This window comes from Lathamus discolor, chromosome 3 (genome assembly GCF_037157495.1).
Source record: "Lathamus discolor isolate bLatDis1 chromosome 3, bLatDis1.hap1, whole genome shotgun sequence".
In the NCBI taxonomy this organism is placed as follows: domain Eukaryota; kingdom Metazoa; phylum Chordata; class Aves; order Psittaciformes; family Psittacidae; genus Lathamus; species Lathamus discolor.
Genome location: NC_088886.1, coordinates 51,100,229 through 51,116,454, shown reverse-complemented (window position 1 = coordinate 51,116,454; position 16,226 = coordinate 51,100,229). Strand labels below are relative to the sequence as shown.

At 56.4% G+C, this 16,226-nt stretch overlaps 2 protein-coding genes across 3 annotated transcripts; one reads left to right on the top strand and one right to left on the bottom strand.

The window, feature by feature from the left end:
- Nucleotides 1-835: 835 nt before the first annotated feature.
- CFAP410 (cilia and flagella associated protein 410) lies at nucleotides 836-6,463 on the top strand. Of its 2 annotated transcripts, XM_065675178.1 has the most exons (7): nucleotides 836-990; nucleotides 1,226-1,244; nucleotides 1,951-1,997; nucleotides 2,785-3,014; nucleotides 3,643-3,814; nucleotides 4,185-4,278; nucleotides 5,388-6,463. In XM_065675178.1, the coding sequence occupies exons 1-7, from the start codon at nucleotides 914-916 to the stop codon at nucleotides 5,511-5,513; spliced, it is 765 nt and encodes a 254-aa protein (XP_065531250.1). In that variant the 5' UTR covers nucleotides 836-913; the 3' UTR covers nucleotides 5,514-6,463. The 2 variants fall into 2 exon arrangements, with proteins under 2 accessions (XP_065531250.1, XP_065531249.1); XM_065675177.1 differs by lacking the exons at nucleotides 836-990; nucleotides 1,226-1,244 and adding an exon at nucleotides 1,356-1,651.
- A 2,734-nt stretch (nucleotides 6,464-9,197) lies between these two features.
- PFKL (phosphofructokinase, liver type) lies at nucleotides 9,198-15,998 on the bottom strand. Its single transcript, XM_065675176.1, has 22 exons — nucleotides 15,881-15,998; nucleotides 15,298-15,371; nucleotides 15,126-15,203; nucleotides 14,852-15,041; nucleotides 14,382-14,547; nucleotides 14,257-14,301; nucleotides 14,073-14,181; nucleotides 13,655-13,750; nucleotides 13,483-13,575; nucleotides 13,015-13,140; nucleotides 12,844-12,908; nucleotides 12,604-12,667; nucleotides 12,370-12,516; nucleotides 12,190-12,260; nucleotides 11,782-11,869; nucleotides 11,483-11,635; nucleotides 11,166-11,330; nucleotides 10,905-10,966; nucleotides 10,512-10,623; nucleotides 10,338-10,437; nucleotides 10,123-10,228; nucleotides 9,198-10,016 (listed from the first exon to the last, which is right to left on the bottom strand). Exons 1-22 carry the CDS (start codon nucleotides 15,963-15,965, stop codon nucleotides 9,869-9,871), a joined length of 2,343 nt encoding a protein of 780 aa, XP_065531248.1. The 5' UTR covers nucleotides 15,966-15,998; the 3' UTR covers nucleotides 9,198-9,868.
- Nucleotides 15,999-16,226: the final 228 nt, after the last annotated feature.

The following is a 16,226-nucleotide window of genomic DNA, read 5'->3' as shown; positions in this document are numbered from 1 at the left end:
AGAATCTCTCTGCGGCACCTACAGAAGATTCTTTAATCTACTTAACGTGTTTCAGGGACAATGGTGCAGCAATGCACAGCTGGGGCTGGGACTCTGCAGGCAAGCAGGTGAAAGCATGCTCTGGTGTTTCCGAATTCCACTGGAAGTGAAAGCAGCCCAGGATTTGGAGAAGGAAAGTGCCTCAAAGCTGTCTGTGTATGCTGCTGTTCCTCCTGCCATGCTGAGGATTTGCATCCTGCAACTGCCTTCACTGACACATGGCCCAAATCCTGTGTCTCAGCATCACCTCCCACCAGTGGGCCTGAGCACAGCTGCACGCAGAACAGTCAGGAACTCCAAAAGTTGCTTCAACTGCCTCCAAGGCTTATTGTTGCATAGTTTATATATATACAGATGTACATGAGTAGATATACATATATACATGAGTAGATCGATATACACATGTATATATATCCCTACATGTCACGTGTCATATATAAGATATAAATATGCCATATTTATGTTACATATAAATACATATCCATAAAGGTGTGAATGTCTGTATGAAACATTCTCTAATGAGATGTAATCAAAGTAATAATCAAATCTACACGCAAGTATGAGGCAATTAAACACAACTGCACATCAGGGATCGTCAGGCTACCCAGCCTGCTGCAGGCAACACAGCCCAATCCAGAGCGGACAGGGCTCGAGCAGGAGACCCAACGGCTCGGATGGCTGCCGGCTATGGCCAGCCCAGGGGCAGGCCGGGCAACGGAGGGGAAAGGTAGGCAATGCAACGCAACGCGTGCCGCAGCTCCAGTGCCCAGGCCCAGCCCCGTTCCGCCCCGGTCGGGAGGAGCCTGCGCGAGTGCCGGGTTCCGCCTCTGGCGACGGCGGCGCCCGGGCCCGGGAGGCCCGGCCCGGCCCGGCCATGAGGCTGACGCGGGCGGCTGTGCTGGCTCGGGCCAAGGCCGTTGCGCTTGATGGTGTCCGCCGCCTTAACTGCTGGTGGGCGGCTGCGGGAACGGCCCGGGGCCGGGGGGCCCCGGCGGGAGGCGGGGCGGGCAGCTGGGCCGGGGCCTGGCGCTGGGCCTGGGGAGGGGGTACAGGCAGGGCTGGGAGCGGGGAACACGTGGAGGGCTGTGTCAGGGGAGCTTCGGTGGGTGCCGACCGGGCGTGGGGGCGGCAGGCGGGCGGCTGGGCCCTGCCGTGCTCCCAGTGACCCCCTGCTCTCTTCCCGCAGGGGCAGCCACTTGACGGATGTAAGTACTGCGTGCCCGCTCCCATCCTGCCGGGAAGAGCCAACGAGGACGAGGCACCGCGCCTCCACGCTGCTATGGCGGAGCCCCAGCCTGTGCCCATGAGGCTGGCCATAGCCTGGGCCGGCAGCCGCAGCGGGGATGGGGTTAACAGGGTGCTGAGGAAGGCACCAGCCTGGTTTGGGCTGGCTTGCTGCCAGTGGGCTGCAGTGATTTTCAGGATTGATCAGCATCTCAAAATAACCTAAACAAATCAAAACCAAAAAGACCATGCAGGGATGCTGTTGTTTCCAGGGAGCACTTGGAACCAATTCCTCACCAAGGCCCTGCATGGACCCTTGGAGACCCTGAGCCCTACCTTGTCTGTTTGGGACTTTGGAAGATGTACTCTTGTTAGAGGGCTGTCTGGGGTAAGGGGGATCCTTCCCTGTACGTGGTGGCTGAAAGCCTGTGCAGAGTTGCTGGAGCAGAAAAGCAACATGCAGCTGGCTGGTGTCTGTGCTTCCATTCTTGGGCAGTGAGGGTGGAGGAGCTGCTGACTCTGCACTGATTGTCACAGCAGATCGCTCTGGTGGTATTAAGCTTGAGTTAGGCTGAAGCAAACGTAAATTCCTGTGCTTGCTTTTGTCTTGTTTGTCTGTGATTTAAATTGCCTTTTTTCTCTTTTCTGGAAGTGCCAACTTGCTGTTTCTGTCTCTTCCTGCCCCAGATATCAATATGCCGGGATTTGCCCAACATCGAGGTGATCACGTTCAGGTGACTGTTGGACTGCCAGTTTTGGAGAGGGCACAGGAAATCACCTTAAGATGGGGCTGTGACCTGGCCAGTGGTTTCTTTACCACCTTTCTGTGGCTGTGTGAGCTGCCTGGCTCTTCATGCCCGATTTCTCAAGTGGCAGAGATGCAGAAATGATTATTCTTCTGCTGGCTTCTCTGCACCCTTCGCTTTGCTACTCAAGAAAATAGTCCCTGTTTTGAGAAGTGTTGAAACCTGTTAGGATCATTGCTTCCTAAGTCGCATTCTGTAGTTTGAGTGGGGATCTTCTGGGCCTCTGTATGGGGCCAGTTTGCAGAATGCTTGTTGAAATGTTTCATGGACCTCACGGAGCCTGTAATTTCCATGAGACTCCCCCTAACAACACATCCATCTTTCCCCTGTCCTGGGGATCCCACAACGGCCAATGCTGTCTGTAAATCTGAGCTTTTTAGCTTAGGGAATCTTACATAGGTTCTCCTTCAGTGAGTCTGAGGAACTGCTACAGGAAAGGATGCAAATGTGACAGGCAGGCGTTTGGGGAAAGCAGAGGCTGTTTGTCACTGCAGTAGAGAGGAGTGGCTGCTTATTTATTTCTTTCTTCTGTTGAAAAGATGAAATGCTATAAGCTGTGGGTTGCTTGACGTCCCTTGCCATAATGTGCCACAGTGCGGAGTTGTGGGAAGCGGGGCTGGAAAGCTGCTGTGCTACAGGGGCTGTGCTGTCATCTGAACGGTACAGCGAGGGAGGGATGGGCTTACTGGTCTCTGATCCTGTGCTGTCTCTTCAGTGTGAATGGCATCTCAGATCTCGAGCCGCTGAATCAGTGCCAGAATCTGAGTGAACTCTATCTGAGGAAGAACAACATTGCAAGCCTAAATGAGCTCTTCTACCTCAAAAACCTGCCCCGGCTGAGGGTCCTGTGGCTCTCTGAAAATCCCTGCTGTGGGACGGACCCCCACCACTACCGAATGACAGTGCTTCGTAACCTGCCCAGCCTGCAGAAGCTTGATAACCAAGGTGGGTGTTTGCAGGTAAACAGCCCCAAGCCATGGGCGGGGTGAATGCGAAACCAACCAGTGACATGTTGCTTCCTCTCTTTAAGGTGTCCTTTGACTCTTCCTTGAGTCAGGATGCATCGAAGGTTGAGTGTCTGCTCTGCGAGATCCACTGCTTCTAAGCTGGTTTCTGCCCTCCCTGCAGTGCTGGAGTTAACACTAGTGGACTGAGAGCTCCTCATTATAGCTTAGACAGTACCACTAATTGCTGGTTTAAAGAGCTCTCTCCTTAGCTGTGGCAAAACAAAGATTCTGCAACTTATGCTGGCATAAAAAACAAGCTTTTCCATCTGGTAGCTGTAGTGCGGTGGCTTTTGGAGCCTTCTCCAGAGACAAGAACTAGCAAAGCATGTTTGCAGCCCTCCTTGATACCTTTCTCTTACTTTGATAGACTGGTGATGGCTGCCATCATTCTCCTGTTGGGTTTTACTGTAGGAGGAGGATAAAAGCAGAAGGCCAGTACAAAGGATGATTTTGGGGCCAAACCCCTGCAGTGTATCTCTGCAGCAGTAGTACCTGCCCCGTTAGAGATGCTTCCTTCCTGGGCTGTTGGAGTTTATTGCAGCAGGCTTTTGTTTTGGTTTTTGCAGCTGTGACAGAGGAAGAACTGTCCCAGGCCCTGGTTGATGGCGAAGAGATCACGGCCCCACCAGCAAGGAGGAATGTGAGGAATGGCTGCCCTGAGTCCACTGAATCCAGTGCTGCTGAATCCACCACTGAGACCGAGAGCGAACTGCTGAACTTCAGTCTGGAAGAGACAAAGTGAGGGCTTGCTTGTGAGCTGTTAGGATGTCTGGGCTGAACTCGTGTGGTGTGAAAGGACACTGGCAGCCAAACCTGATACTTCATGGGCCAGGCCTGCAGCTGGTGCAGATTCCCACTGTTCCAGTTATGGTGCTGGAGCTGTGCTGGTTTAATAGCACTTGTGGGTTTTATAGCTGGGTGGATGTCACTTCATGTGGGAGTTTTACTTGGGGTGTTGGTTTGTAGGCAGTGGTGGTGTGAGAATAGATGCATCGCCAGTCCTTTAGCTACATGCTTCATTCATGATTGCCAAGATTAGAAAAATTGGCCTGGCAGAGTAAGGTTCTCCCAGTTGGTCGTAACATTTGCTCTTCCTCCCCTTCTTTAGCAAAATCCGAGAGGAGCTTGGTATGAAGCCTGTTCCCAAGGATAAATTTTCCTCCTTTTCACCTCAAGAGACAGACTGCAACCGCAAGAAGAGAGTGAGTATCTGCTAAAGACCAGATTGCTTTTTGTTTCCTGCAGTTCTCGGCCACACCATTTAAGAATGATGTTAAGGTACTTGAATGCTTCTATAGGAGGGCAACAAAACTGGTGGCAGGGCTGGAAGGAATGTCCTGTAGGGAGTGGCTGAGGACTTGGGTTTTATCTAGTTTGGAGAAAAAACAGGGTGAGGGGCAACTCCATTGCTCTCTACAGCTTCCTGAGGAGATGAAGTCGAGAGGGGGATGCTGACCTCTTCTCCTTGGTATCCAGTGATAGGACATGTGGGAATCATCATGGAATCATAGAACGGTTTGGGTTAGAAGGGACCTTAAAGCTTATCCAGTTCCAACCCCCTGCCATGGGCAGGGATACCTTCCACTAGACCAGGTTTCTCCAAGCCCTGTCCAGCCTGGCCTTGAACACTACCGGGGATGGGGCATAAGAAATAAGAAGAAATAAGAAAAATCAAAGTAGTCTAAATGTTGTTTCACTGGCTTCTCTAAGTGTATGCTCATTTACTGCCACTGAAGCTCTCTCCTTACTCAAAGGTCTGTAGGAGATAAACTGCTCCCAGCTCACCCACTGCAAAGCTCAACAGCATTACCAAGAGTTTGCTATAAATCTTGTTCCACGTGTACAGTGCTGCTGAATGATGTGTGAGGGTCGGGCTGGGGACCTTCAAGGGTTTCTTCCAGCTCATGCTTTTATGATTCTACCACCAGCTCTTTATTCCTCAGATTAGAGGGTTCCTGTCCTTTCCCATCCTACATTTGATCACGCTGGAGAGAGAGAGGGTGGCTGCTCATGAATGCGCCTTTCCTTACAGAAGGCAGTTGGGAGGCTGGCCAGAAGCCAGAGGCATGTGGGCAGTCCGCAGGACTGGGTGGATGGGTTTGTCTTGCATTCCAGTTAGCCTCCTCAGATGCAGTCTCTGTCCCTGTTTGCCCTGAGGGCTTGGTTGTTCTGTCCTTGTAGCTGCAGGTGGCTGTTGAAAACTGGTGGTGGTGGAGTTCCTAGAAAGAGCAGTGTTTTAAAAATCAAGTGTGCTTTTCTGGGCTTGGTGTTAATATGCTTGTATAAAGTAGTGTCTGTCTCATTCCAACAGAACAATGTCCTGAATGCCATCCTACTACTCACAAAGGAACTGGATGCGGAGGGTCTGGAAATCATCCACCAGACAGTGGGGAGGAGGCTCCAGGCCGTTCGGAAGAAGGAGCTGCAGGAGGAGTGACGGTGCCCATTACAGACCTCCCTGGAGAGCCAGCCAGACCTGCAGCACCGTTCTGCTCACGCATGCCTGGCTGCAGCCAAAGCCTTGGTGTTTCCCTCTGTGCTTTCCCTGTGGAGGGGCTGGACTGGGGTGCTGCTGGCTGCCCCTGTAGCTCCTGACATTGCCCCTGGCTGTGCACATCGTGCTGGGGCTGGCAGCGCCTGACCCAGCTCTCGGGAGCTTTCCTGCTTGCGTAGCAGGCTCTGTTAACATTTTATCTCATGTTGCTGGGGCTGTTTGATGAGAGCTGCAGGCAAATCAGCAAAGCAGAAGTGAGCAGGGCTGCAGTGAGTGGTGCCACTGTGCTGTGCGATCGAAGGGGGATGGCAAAGCCTGCTGATGGTCAGAAAGGTCACTCACTGCTAGTTGGTGGCTCCCTGTCACACTGATCCTTGGCCAGCCTCTGTGTGTAGCACACTCTGAAGGCAGTTCTACCACAACGATCTGGTTTTGTGAAGTCCGTTGGGGAGACGCTGTCTGAAGTGATCACCAAGAGCTGTCTGGTGCAGATGGTGAAGGTCAATGTCAAATTCTTCAGCTCCTGACTTCTGGTCCTCATTAGCAATGTGCAGCATCTGACTTGGTGGTCAGGCAGCCCAAAGAGAAGCTGATGCAGCCTCAGTGAAACAGCAGTTATACTCTCCCAGATCCTGAATGCTCAGCTCTATTCTCACCCCCTCATGCCCCTGCAGGCGTTAGAGCAGCTTAAGGAAACAACATCAGAGTAAAAAGCCTGTGGGCATTTTGCAGTTAGAAGAAAACAAGCCAGGCGTTACTTTCATTCTTGCACAGGCATCAGGAGTTGGTGTTTCTTCTTTAATTGAAAAAACTGCATTTACTAAGATTTTAGAGAGCTCCTAAATACAAACTGAAATGTTGTGACATACCAAATAAAACCAGTTATCCCTCTAGGACGCGTCACTTGTGGCTGGGGTTCAGCAAACATAGTGAGAACAACTGACTCTGGGCATTGCTCCATTACGTCTGGTTCATGGCTTGCATTGTTATCCCTGCAGAGCAGGAGGAGGGCTGTGGGCCCCTGTGCCTTCCCACTTCACTGGACCTGGGAAATGGCTCACCAGCCTCTGGTGCGGGTGGGTAGCACACCAGGCTGCTGCAGGGGCTGCTTTTCAAAAGCACTGTGGTATTTGGGAACCTTCTTGCAGCCACGAGTCCACATGGAGCACAGGAAGCAAAGGAGATGGTGAGTAAAGCTTGTGCAGCGGTGCAAAGGGATGGTCTTGGCTCCTGAGACATAGGATGTGAACCCTGTGTGCTGCTCAGCTGTGGGCCACAGTGGTGTGCAGGGGGACGTGGCGTTTTCCATGTCCCCACTCTCCCTGTTTGTCATGCTGCCAGAAAGGAAGGAATGCTCATCCAGGGGGATGATGACAGCCCTATGTCTACAATACTGTTGACATTGGTGGGAGGGGGCACGGTTTGACCCTCATCACTTGGATGAGGATTGCTGAGGCATTTAACTCCTCAGATGACCTAGTTCTTGCCTTCTGCGTCAAACCCAGCTGCATTTAAATGGCCAGTGTGATTTATACTATACCAGACTTCCCTTGACAGCCAGGGCCCAGGAGACTTACCCGTCATCTTGCTTGCATCTTGCCCTTGTACCGAGGGCAAGCCCTCTCCCAGGCTGTCTTGATGGCAGTAGTTGTGCCTGTCCAAGTTGGGGGAACAGGAGAGCTGCACTTTGGGCATGCCAGACCTCCCCCCATACTCCAGCTTTGCTGGAAGGAGAGTGATCAAAGTGTCATCTGTCACGGGAGCTCCTTGCTGTGAGGGTGGCAAATGGAGCAATCGCCATGGCCTGCGGCTGCTCTGGCACAGTTCCTTCCCGCTCCACTGGAGAAGCTGGGCTGTTAATCCCTGACAGCACGACTGTCCCCAAGCTCTTGCCGCTTACGTGCTGTGCTCTTCACACTTGGCGACTGCGGGTGCTCCTGCTGCCAGGAGAGCTGCCCTCGATGCTCCCAAACACTCCTTGCAGGATGACCCCGCAGCATCCCACTCGCTCTTGGCACAGCCCCTGGGGGAGTCTGGCCTCTTCGGCTCATGCCTTTTCACCCCAGGGACCTGGCAGCCTGCCCTTTGTTGAAAGATGCTTGTGCCTCTTTGTCCTGCCTTCTCTATGGGGAGGGGGGCAACCTGGGCCTGGGCTGGATGTGATGGGGAGCTTGCATGCACAGTCACTGTGTCCTTTCCTGCTTGCCCTGGTAGGGCACGGGGTGGTTGCTCCCCACAGAATGGAGGGGCTGTGCTTGCCTGTCTCCCCCCAGGAGTCTGTCAGTGCAGGGTTTTATGTTTTGGGGTGGAAATGAGGTGTTAAGGCTGCGGTGACCCTTAACCTTGTCTTATGGGGACATCCCTCCCCTATTCACACCCTGAACCTGGCTGTGGTGCTGCGCCAGCCCATCCATGGCCCTGCCAAGAGCTTTTTGGCATGACCTGCTTTCACCCACACCTTTTGTCTCAGCAGGGATATCTAGTGGTGAGGGCAGATGTTTCCCTATGGTGGAAAACACCAGTGGCTGTGGATACAGCCTGAACTTGTGCTGAAACTGCCCTCGGGGACTCTTGGAGATTCAGGCAGGCAAGTGGGACCACTGAGGCTTCTCAAAAGTGCACACAGGATGGTGCGATAGGACAAGGGGTAACGGGTTTAAACTAAAATGGGAAGTTTAGGTTACATAGAAGGAAGAAGTTTTTTACTGTGAGGGTGGTGAGGCACTGGAATGGGTTGTCCAAAGAAGTGGTAAATGCTCCATCCCTGGCAGTGTTCATGGCCTGGTTGGACAGAGCCCTGGGTGGCATGGTCTAGTGTGAGGCATTCCTGCCCAAGGCAGGGGGGTTGTAACTGGATGATCTTAAGGTCCTTTCCAACCTAAACCATTCTATGATTCTATTTCCCACTCGCCAGTGCTGGCAGGAACAGCCAGGTCTCTGCCTGGGGTCCCCAGAGCAGATACTCACCCAGGAACAGCAGCAATGCTGCCTCCATCACCAAGGCCTGCCAATTCCCTGTGTGCCCAGCTCTGGCAGGGAAGATACAGTAATTACGATCTTCCTCCAGAGCCTAAAACAAGTAATGGGGCCAGCTAGGGGAAAAGCACTGAAACTGGGGGGGAGAAGTCATAGCTTGGGAACAACTCCATGGGGAGGAAAACATAACTGCATGTTTGACCCCAAAGACTAGGAAGTGTCCTGGTGCTGGCCATGTCCCAGGGGCTGGAGCCATAGCCAAAAGCCCTGGGAGGAAAGTGGCCTGGGAATGGGGCTACATGTGTCCATCTGGCATTGGCTGAGCCGAGCACTGCACGTGGGACCTGGCACGCCTGGCAGCCGCCCTGGGAAACTGCCTTAACAAACAAACATAGCACCCCATAAATCACTTCTGTGCTTTCTGTGAAGGTGGGAACCAAAACAAAGGAGAAGCAATTTTCCTCCAGGATTGCGAAGTCTGCCCGCAGAGGGATGCTGACGTCCAGCTCTCCCAGGCTTTGAGGATGCATGAAGCAGGAAGGCCTCACAGCCCAGTGTTATTCCACAGCAAACCGTCTGGCTTCATTCACCCCATCCTAACCACAGGTCTCACCCCCACAGCACACAATGATCACTCTCCAGCAAGGCAGGTTTGGCTCCAGCAGGTTTTATCTCTAGAGGAAGAGAGCAGCGCCACGAATGGTACAAGATTTGGGGAGTGAGATGACGGGCACAGCACCCAGGGCTGCATGGTGACGGTCGCAGCCAAGCATCATGCAAGGTGGCTGGGAAAAAGGGGCTTGCCAGGACCAGTGCTCTGTGCTGAGCCCTCGAGACACCCCACAGGCCAAACACCACTGGAGGATAGAGCTTTACCAGGGCCCTTGGGGTAGCTGACAGCCCCCAGGAACAGCCCCTACCCACTCCAGGATCTCACCGCATCCTCCTTGGCTCTCTTCCTGCACACAGGGCAGGTGACTAACAGCAGCAGTTGGCTCAGGCGGTCAAGCCGCTAAATAAGGATCAAGATACCCCATCGTTAAATAACAGGAATAAACTATTAAGGGAAGACAAAGGGTCTGGGCTCTGCAGCAGGGCTCTAGCAACACCTCTTCTCTGCACCTGCAGAGGAGCCAGACCCCTGGACCAGCATTTTGGAGCAGGATTGTGCTGGTTTGGGAGCTGCGACCAGGCTCTGCCTGCTTTAAGGGGTTGATGGCAAAGCTACAGGGCTACTGAGAACAGGGGACCTGGTGCTCCCCGAGCAGCATGTGGGTATGGAGATGACACAGGGCGGGGGGCTATGGCTTGGGCTGATGGGATCAGAAGCCCTTCTCGATGCTGAGTGTGCGGCGGGTGACGTGCTCCATCGTTCCCGAGATGTACTCGGTCAGACTGATCTGGTAGTTGGCGAGCATCTTCAGCATCAGCCGCAGGTTCAGCCACCACTGCTCCTGGGGCAGCCTGTGCCTGCGCAGGGCGGAGACACGGCTCTAGTGTGGTCCCAGGGACAACCCAGGAGAGGTTCTCCTGCTGGGACCTGGCGAACCGCTGGGGCACAGGGATGGGGACTTACTCAAAGTCAGTGACTTTCTTGAGCTCGGTCACAGGGCTGAAGGCCACCACCTTCTTCCTGAGCCCGATCACGCAGGCAGACTCTGCTGAGTTGGCAAATGTGCGCCCTGGGAGGGAGATGGATGCTGCCAACCATGGCCACCTCACCAGGGCCCAGCTGCCCAGTGCCACCAGCATCCGCCCACCCCACCACAGGACCCCCAGGCCTCAGCTCACCCTTGCTGTAGGCCTCCCGCAGCTTCTCCGACATCCACAGCACCGCCTTCACTCCCAGCTTGGTCCCATAGTTCCGGTCAAAGGGGGTTGGTGCTCCCCCCTGGGGACAAACAAATGGCAATGACAAACCCACCCAGCTCTTGGGGACAGCATATGCTGCCCCATCCCCTGTACCTGCTGGAGGTGGCCGAGGACGTTAATCCTGCAGTCGAAGATGCCTTTGCCCTCAGAGGAGTAGAGGTTGTAGAGGAACTCAGTGGTGTAGTGTTCATGGCACTTCTCATTGCTGGGGGAACAGAGGGAAAGGATTGGAGGGGGTCCCTCCCTGCTTCCCTGAACACCTTTTTTGCTGCTCCAGCTCATCTCCCCAGCAGGACCCTGGGGCAGGGGTGGGGGCAGCAGCAGAGGCATCCCTCTGCAAGACTGTCCCCCAGCTGAGTGCCCACCCTGCCAAATCTCACTGCACACAAGGACCCTCTTTGGCCACAGGAAGGGCTCAGCTCCAGCCTCTATCCGTTCCACAGGGCTGGGTTTTTCAGTGAGCATCCCGGGGGGTTCCCAACTCACCGCAGCACCAGCCCTCTCTGTATATCTGTCTTCATTTTGTCAGTCAAGTGCTCCACGTTGGCCTGCAAGATGAACACAGCCATCCTGGGTCCCTCTGGTTCTCTTGTTTGGACCCAAGTGCCACTAACATCGACCCAGCAGCTCCACGGAGCTTGGCCTTGCTCCCCCAAATCCTGTCCTGACCCAGAGCCCTCCCTTTCCAAGTTTCCCTTCTTATTTTACCCAAATGATACTGCCAGAAAGAGGTCCTGCCCTGCTCACCTTCAGGTCGTGGATGGTGAAGGGATCTTCATAGACGTAGGCAGCATCGGCACCCACCGCGATGCCGGTGACAGTGGACAGGTACCCGCAGTAGCCCCCCATCGTCTCCACGATGAAGACACGGCGCTTGGTGCCTGAGGCTGACTGCTTGATACGGTCACAGCTCTGTGCCAGGAGAAGGGGGGGTCACACAAGGAAAACTCACCTTTGCTGCCTGCGATGGGAGCCTGGTTCATTCCCAGTGTGCCATCCCAAAATATGATGGGATCTGCTGGACCAGAACAGCTCCGGGAGCTGTCCCTTGCCCTGTCCCTCACCTCCATGGCTGCATTGACAGCTGTGTCTGAGCCCAGGCTGAAGTCGGTGCCAGGCACGTTGTTGCTGATGGTGGCAGGGATGACACACATGACGATGCAGAGCTCCTCATACTGCCCGCGGGCCTCCACCAGCTGCAGCACCCCCTCGTAGGCCTACAGACAGCCCAAAGCTGGAGAGGTGCCGGCCCTGGGGCCGGATCCACATCCCAGAAGGAAGGCTTTGGGCTGCCTGCACTACATGGGATGCTGACAGCCCATCCCAGCCCCCTCTGAAACATAGTTGAGGATTCCCCCCGCACCTCGAACCCCCCGATGACCAGCAGCCCCTGGATGTTGAATTTCCGCACGTTCTCCACAATCTTTTCCATGCAGGTCTTGGGCAGCGTCCTGGGGGAAACGGGGGAGAGACCGTGATGTTTAGACTGGATATAAGGAGGAAATTCTTTCCTGTTAGGGTGGTGAGGCACTGGAATCGGTTGCCCAGGGAGGTTGTGAGTGCTCCATCCCTGGCAGTGTTCAAGGCCAGGTTGGATGAAGCCTTGGGTGGGATGGTTTAGTGTGAGGTGTCCCTGCCCATGGCAGGGGGGTTGGAACTAGATGATCTTGAGGTCCTTTCCAACCCTAACTGTTCTATGATTCTATGATTCTATGATTCTAGATGAGGACAGGGGATCCCCTCCTGTATAGCCCTTGGGGGCTGCACTTACCGCTTGGTGCCCAGCATGGACCCACCACGTCCCAGCCAGCCCGCCACGTCGTGCCAGCCCACCTCACGGATCTGAAAGCAGCAGAGCTCAGTTTCGGGGTAAAACACCCTGCAACGCCCTCCAAGCCCAAAGCCATTCCTCTGGGCAGTCTGTGGCACCCAGGCTCAGCATCCCACTCACCTGCCCCTTGGACAAGCCCTCGAAGCCGTCGCTCACCACGTAGACGGTGTGTCCCTGGCAAATGCCGATTCGTACAGCTGACCTGACGGCAGCGTTCATGCCAGCAGCGGGGGCACCCACGTTCAGGATGGCCAGGCTGAAGGGGCTCTGGGGGGACAGTGATGGGGATGGCACATCAGTGCGTGTCCCCCAAGGTGGGGACAGTGACCACTGCCGCTCTCCGTCCCTCCTCACCTTCTCCTGTGCTGGCTTCTGGTGCGCCAGCAGCTTGTAGATGTTCCAGTTGTTCTCAAAGCTCCTGCAAGAACAAGGCAGTGTGGCCCTGAGGGGCATCTAGACCTGAAGAAGGGAGGGACGATGCCCTCGCAGCGGCAGGAGCCAATGTTTTCCCCCAAGAAGAGAGAATCCCCCATCCCAGCACATCCTTTTGGCCATCCCATCAGGAGGTCTCGCACCATCCCAATCCCTGCTCACCTCCCACGCAGCTGGATGGCCTCATCAAACCTCTTCTCATCCATGGCCTTCTGCACATCCTTAGTCTTTGGGGGGGGGTAAGAGAACAGCACCATGAGACCCCTGCCTGCAGGGAAGGGGAGCAGGATCCGCACCCAGCAGGCTGGCATGCCTCATCCTCCTGGTACTCACCACCTGGACGCACTCCATGAGCGGCAGCCGCACCGACTGGTTCCCCGAGAGGCTCACCACGCAGGCCGGCGTGTCTGGCGTGGCCTCCAGCAGCGCCATCACTGCCTCCATCCCCATCTTGCTGCTCTGCAAAGGGAAAGGGGCACCCGGTGCCCTGTGACATCAGGGCTCCCCTGCGCCAGCTGGCTGGGATGCTCCCACAGGCTTGGAAACTGCGTGGCTGCTTGCACAGCTGATTTACAGCCAGGGAGCTGCTGGTTTTATTTAAAAACCCATGGAATTTGAAGCAAATGAGGGGAAAAGAGCATATTGTTCTGCGGTGCTGAGCCTGGGGGGACCATCTGAGTCTCATCCCAAGCTGGCAAGTCCTTTGCAATGGGTAGAGGGAAAGCAGGAACAGGGTTCCCCCAACTGCCTGCTCCTTTCTGCAGGATGACCCCCCCCTTATCACCCTCACCCGGGACCTACCAGCACACGGTCAAAGGCTGATGGAGTCCCGCCACGCTGCACGTGGCCAAGGACGGTGACCCGTGTGTCGAAACCCAAGCGCTGCACCACCAGCTGCAGAGAAGAGAGAAGGTCACACAGGAACCCACTGGTCACTGCAGGTGCTGGAGCGGGTGCTGGAGCAGTCACTTACATCCTTCACGTAGTTGGAGGAGATTGGTTTGCCATTGCGGTCGATGGCACCCTCAGCAATGATGATGATGTTGAGCCGTGAGCCCCTGCTGCGTGTCTGGTGTAGGGAGGAAATCAGCCACCGAGGTTAGCCAAAAATCACCGGCAACCGAGTCCCAGCATCCTTCCACCCTCCCCACATCGGCTGCTGCTGGGGGGGGTGGCTCATGGTCTGGGTGCCCAAGCCCCGAGGCAGCACGGCCCCTGGCACATTAGGGCTGGATTTGCGCTCAGCTGAGTGCCCTGTTTCACAGGGACAATGATGGGAGCTCCAGAAGCTTCGCAGGGTTTGGCCACTGGCCACAGGGCTCAGCCCAGATCCCTGCAGGGACTCTCCATAGAGAAAAGGGGGATGTGACCATAGGAACCCCCCTTCTCACCTCCCCAAGCCTCTCACACATGAGGTCCTCCCAGCCATCCTCTGGAGGGGATTCAGGGATGAAGAGCCAGTCTGCGCCCGAGGCCAAACCAGACACCAGCGCCAAGTACCTGGGGGGACAAGGCGGTGGCAGCACCAGCCCCAACACATAGCATCCCATCCCATTGATCCCTTCCCCTCCTTACCCGCAGTGGCGGCCCATCACCTCCAGCACGAACGTCCGCTGGTGGCTGCAAGAATACAGGTAGGAGGAGATGGAGAGTGGATGTGATGCCCAGGGTGGTCCAGAGTCCAGCCCTAGCCCGCTCACCTCTGTGCCGTGGTGGTGATGGCATCAATCACCTCCATGATGCGGTGCAGCGCCGAGTCGGTGCCAATGGTCATGTCGGTGCCGCAGAAATCGTTGTCAATGGAGCCCACCAGCCCCACGATGTTCAGGCGGCAGTTCTCCCGCGCCACCTCCTCACTGATCTGCCCTGCAGGGGGGGGATGGCCGTACCACCAGATATTTTAGGGCGCTCCCATTCCCTGCCCCAGCGTTGGGCTGGATTCTGCAGAGCAGTGGAGGAGCCCAGCCCTAACGGAGGCTCATAGAATGGACTAAATTAGAAAAGACCTTTAAGATCATCAAGTCCAACCATTACCCCAGGACTGCCAAGAGCATCACTAAACCCCATGGTGGTGCTGTATCATGGCTATAGGGTGGAACCTCTGGACCTCAACACCCCTTGAATGCTTTCACTCCACCCACCCAGGGTTTTGGGGAGGGGGTTCACCCACCGTCTCGGACCAACTCCTCCAGCAGCCCACCCCACTCGGAGCGGAAGATGTCGGCGCCTGTGAGGCTGCCATCCCCACCGATGACACAGAGGTTGGTGATGCCATGCTCCACCAAGTTACGGGCAGCCCGCAGCCGGCCCGCACGCGTGGTGAAGGCTTTGCAGCGGGCACTGCCGATCACCGTCCCACCCTGCAGAGAGAAAGGGGGAACACAGCTCATCGTACAGGTTTGGGGTGGGATTTGGGGATTCCATACCCTACCGCTGATCCTCACCAGCTGGATGATGTTGGAGACGCTGAGCCAGTTGGCTTGCTTGATGTTGTCTCCCCCCTCCACCAGACCCTCGTAGCCCTGTGGAGAAGCAGGGGGTGGAAATCAGTGGTACCCCGGCACATGGGGGGAGGCTCCCCCCGACTTGTGATGGGGAGCAGGTGGGTACCCCAACCTCATAGATGAGGAAGACCTTGGCTCCCACATATATCCCCATGCGGGTGACGGCGCGGACGGCAGCGTTCATCCCTGGAAAGGCAAGATATGAACCAGGATGGCCTTGAGGGACCCTGTTCCCCAGAGGGGACCAGATCACAGCGATGACCCTGAGGTGTCTCCTTGAGGAGCGGGGGCCATGTGGGCAGAGACCGGGGAAACTCAGAGCACGGGTGAGAGCTGCAGATGAGCAACTGCCTGCGAGCGAGGCGCATTACAAACAGCGGCTCTGGGGGGGACGGACCCCACCGTCGGGCTTGCCTCGGGAAGATGCTCCCGACGGGGTGATGGGGACAGGGAAGCGCCGCGCGGGAAACACGGGAGGAATGTGCGTGCGTGTGTCCGTGCCCGTGTCCCTGCTGCGCCCGCCCCGGGCGTCCGGGGAGGAGCTGCGCTCCCCGAGGCCCCGAGGACTCCGGCCCCGCCGCGCCTGCGGGAGCCAGGGAGGACACGGCCACGGCCACGGCCACGGCCACGCAACCCCGGCGGGACGAGCCCACCGGGGCCGATGTCCCCGCTCCCCCGCCCCGGCCGGGCCCCACCTTGCGCGTCGCCGCCGCTGGTGAGCACGGCGATGGCCATGCCGGCCCCGGCCATCCGCAGCCGCTCCAGCTCCGCCGCCGCCATCGCTGCGCTCCCGGCACCGGCGCCGACGGCCACGCCCCCGATAGCGGACACGCCCCTTGCTGTGAGGCCACGCCCCCCCCGCCGCAACGTGCGGTGCCGGAGCCGGGCGTTTTAGCGGGCATCTCGTACCGTTTGAACGCTAAACCACGGCTCCTACAGACACCGGGCACACGGAGCCAGCCCTGCCGGGCGCCTCTCGGTCCCGACCCCCCCCCTCCGTGAGGGGTACGCAGGGATGCTGCATCCTGAGAACCGCGTCCT

Coding starts and splice junctions, on each gene's coding strand:
- CFAP410 (XM_065675177.1), top strand. CDS start 1,520: ATGCTGTTGTTTCCAGGGAGCACTTGGAACCAATTCCTCACCAAGGCC. Junction 3,015..3,642: donor GCAGAAGCTTGATAACCAAG/GTGGGTGTTTGC, acceptor TGGTTTTTGCAG/CTGTGACAGAGGAAGAACTG. Junction 3,815..4,184: donor TTCAGTCTGGAAGAGACAAA/GTGAGGGCTTGC, acceptor CCCCTTCTTTAG/CAAAATCCGAGAGGAGCTTG.
- PFKL (XM_065675176.1), bottom strand. CDS start 15,965: ATGGCGGCGGCGGAGCTGGAGCGGCTGCGGATGGCCGGGGCCGGCATG. Junction 15,042..15,125: donor TCTCCAACATCATCCAGCTG/GTGAGGATCAGC, acceptor TTCTCTCTGCAG/GGTGGGACGGTGATCGGCAG. Junction 14,548..14,851: donor GGAGGAGTTGGTCCGAGACG/GTGGGTGAACCC, acceptor CCCCCCCTGCAG/GGCAGATCAGTGAGGAGGTG.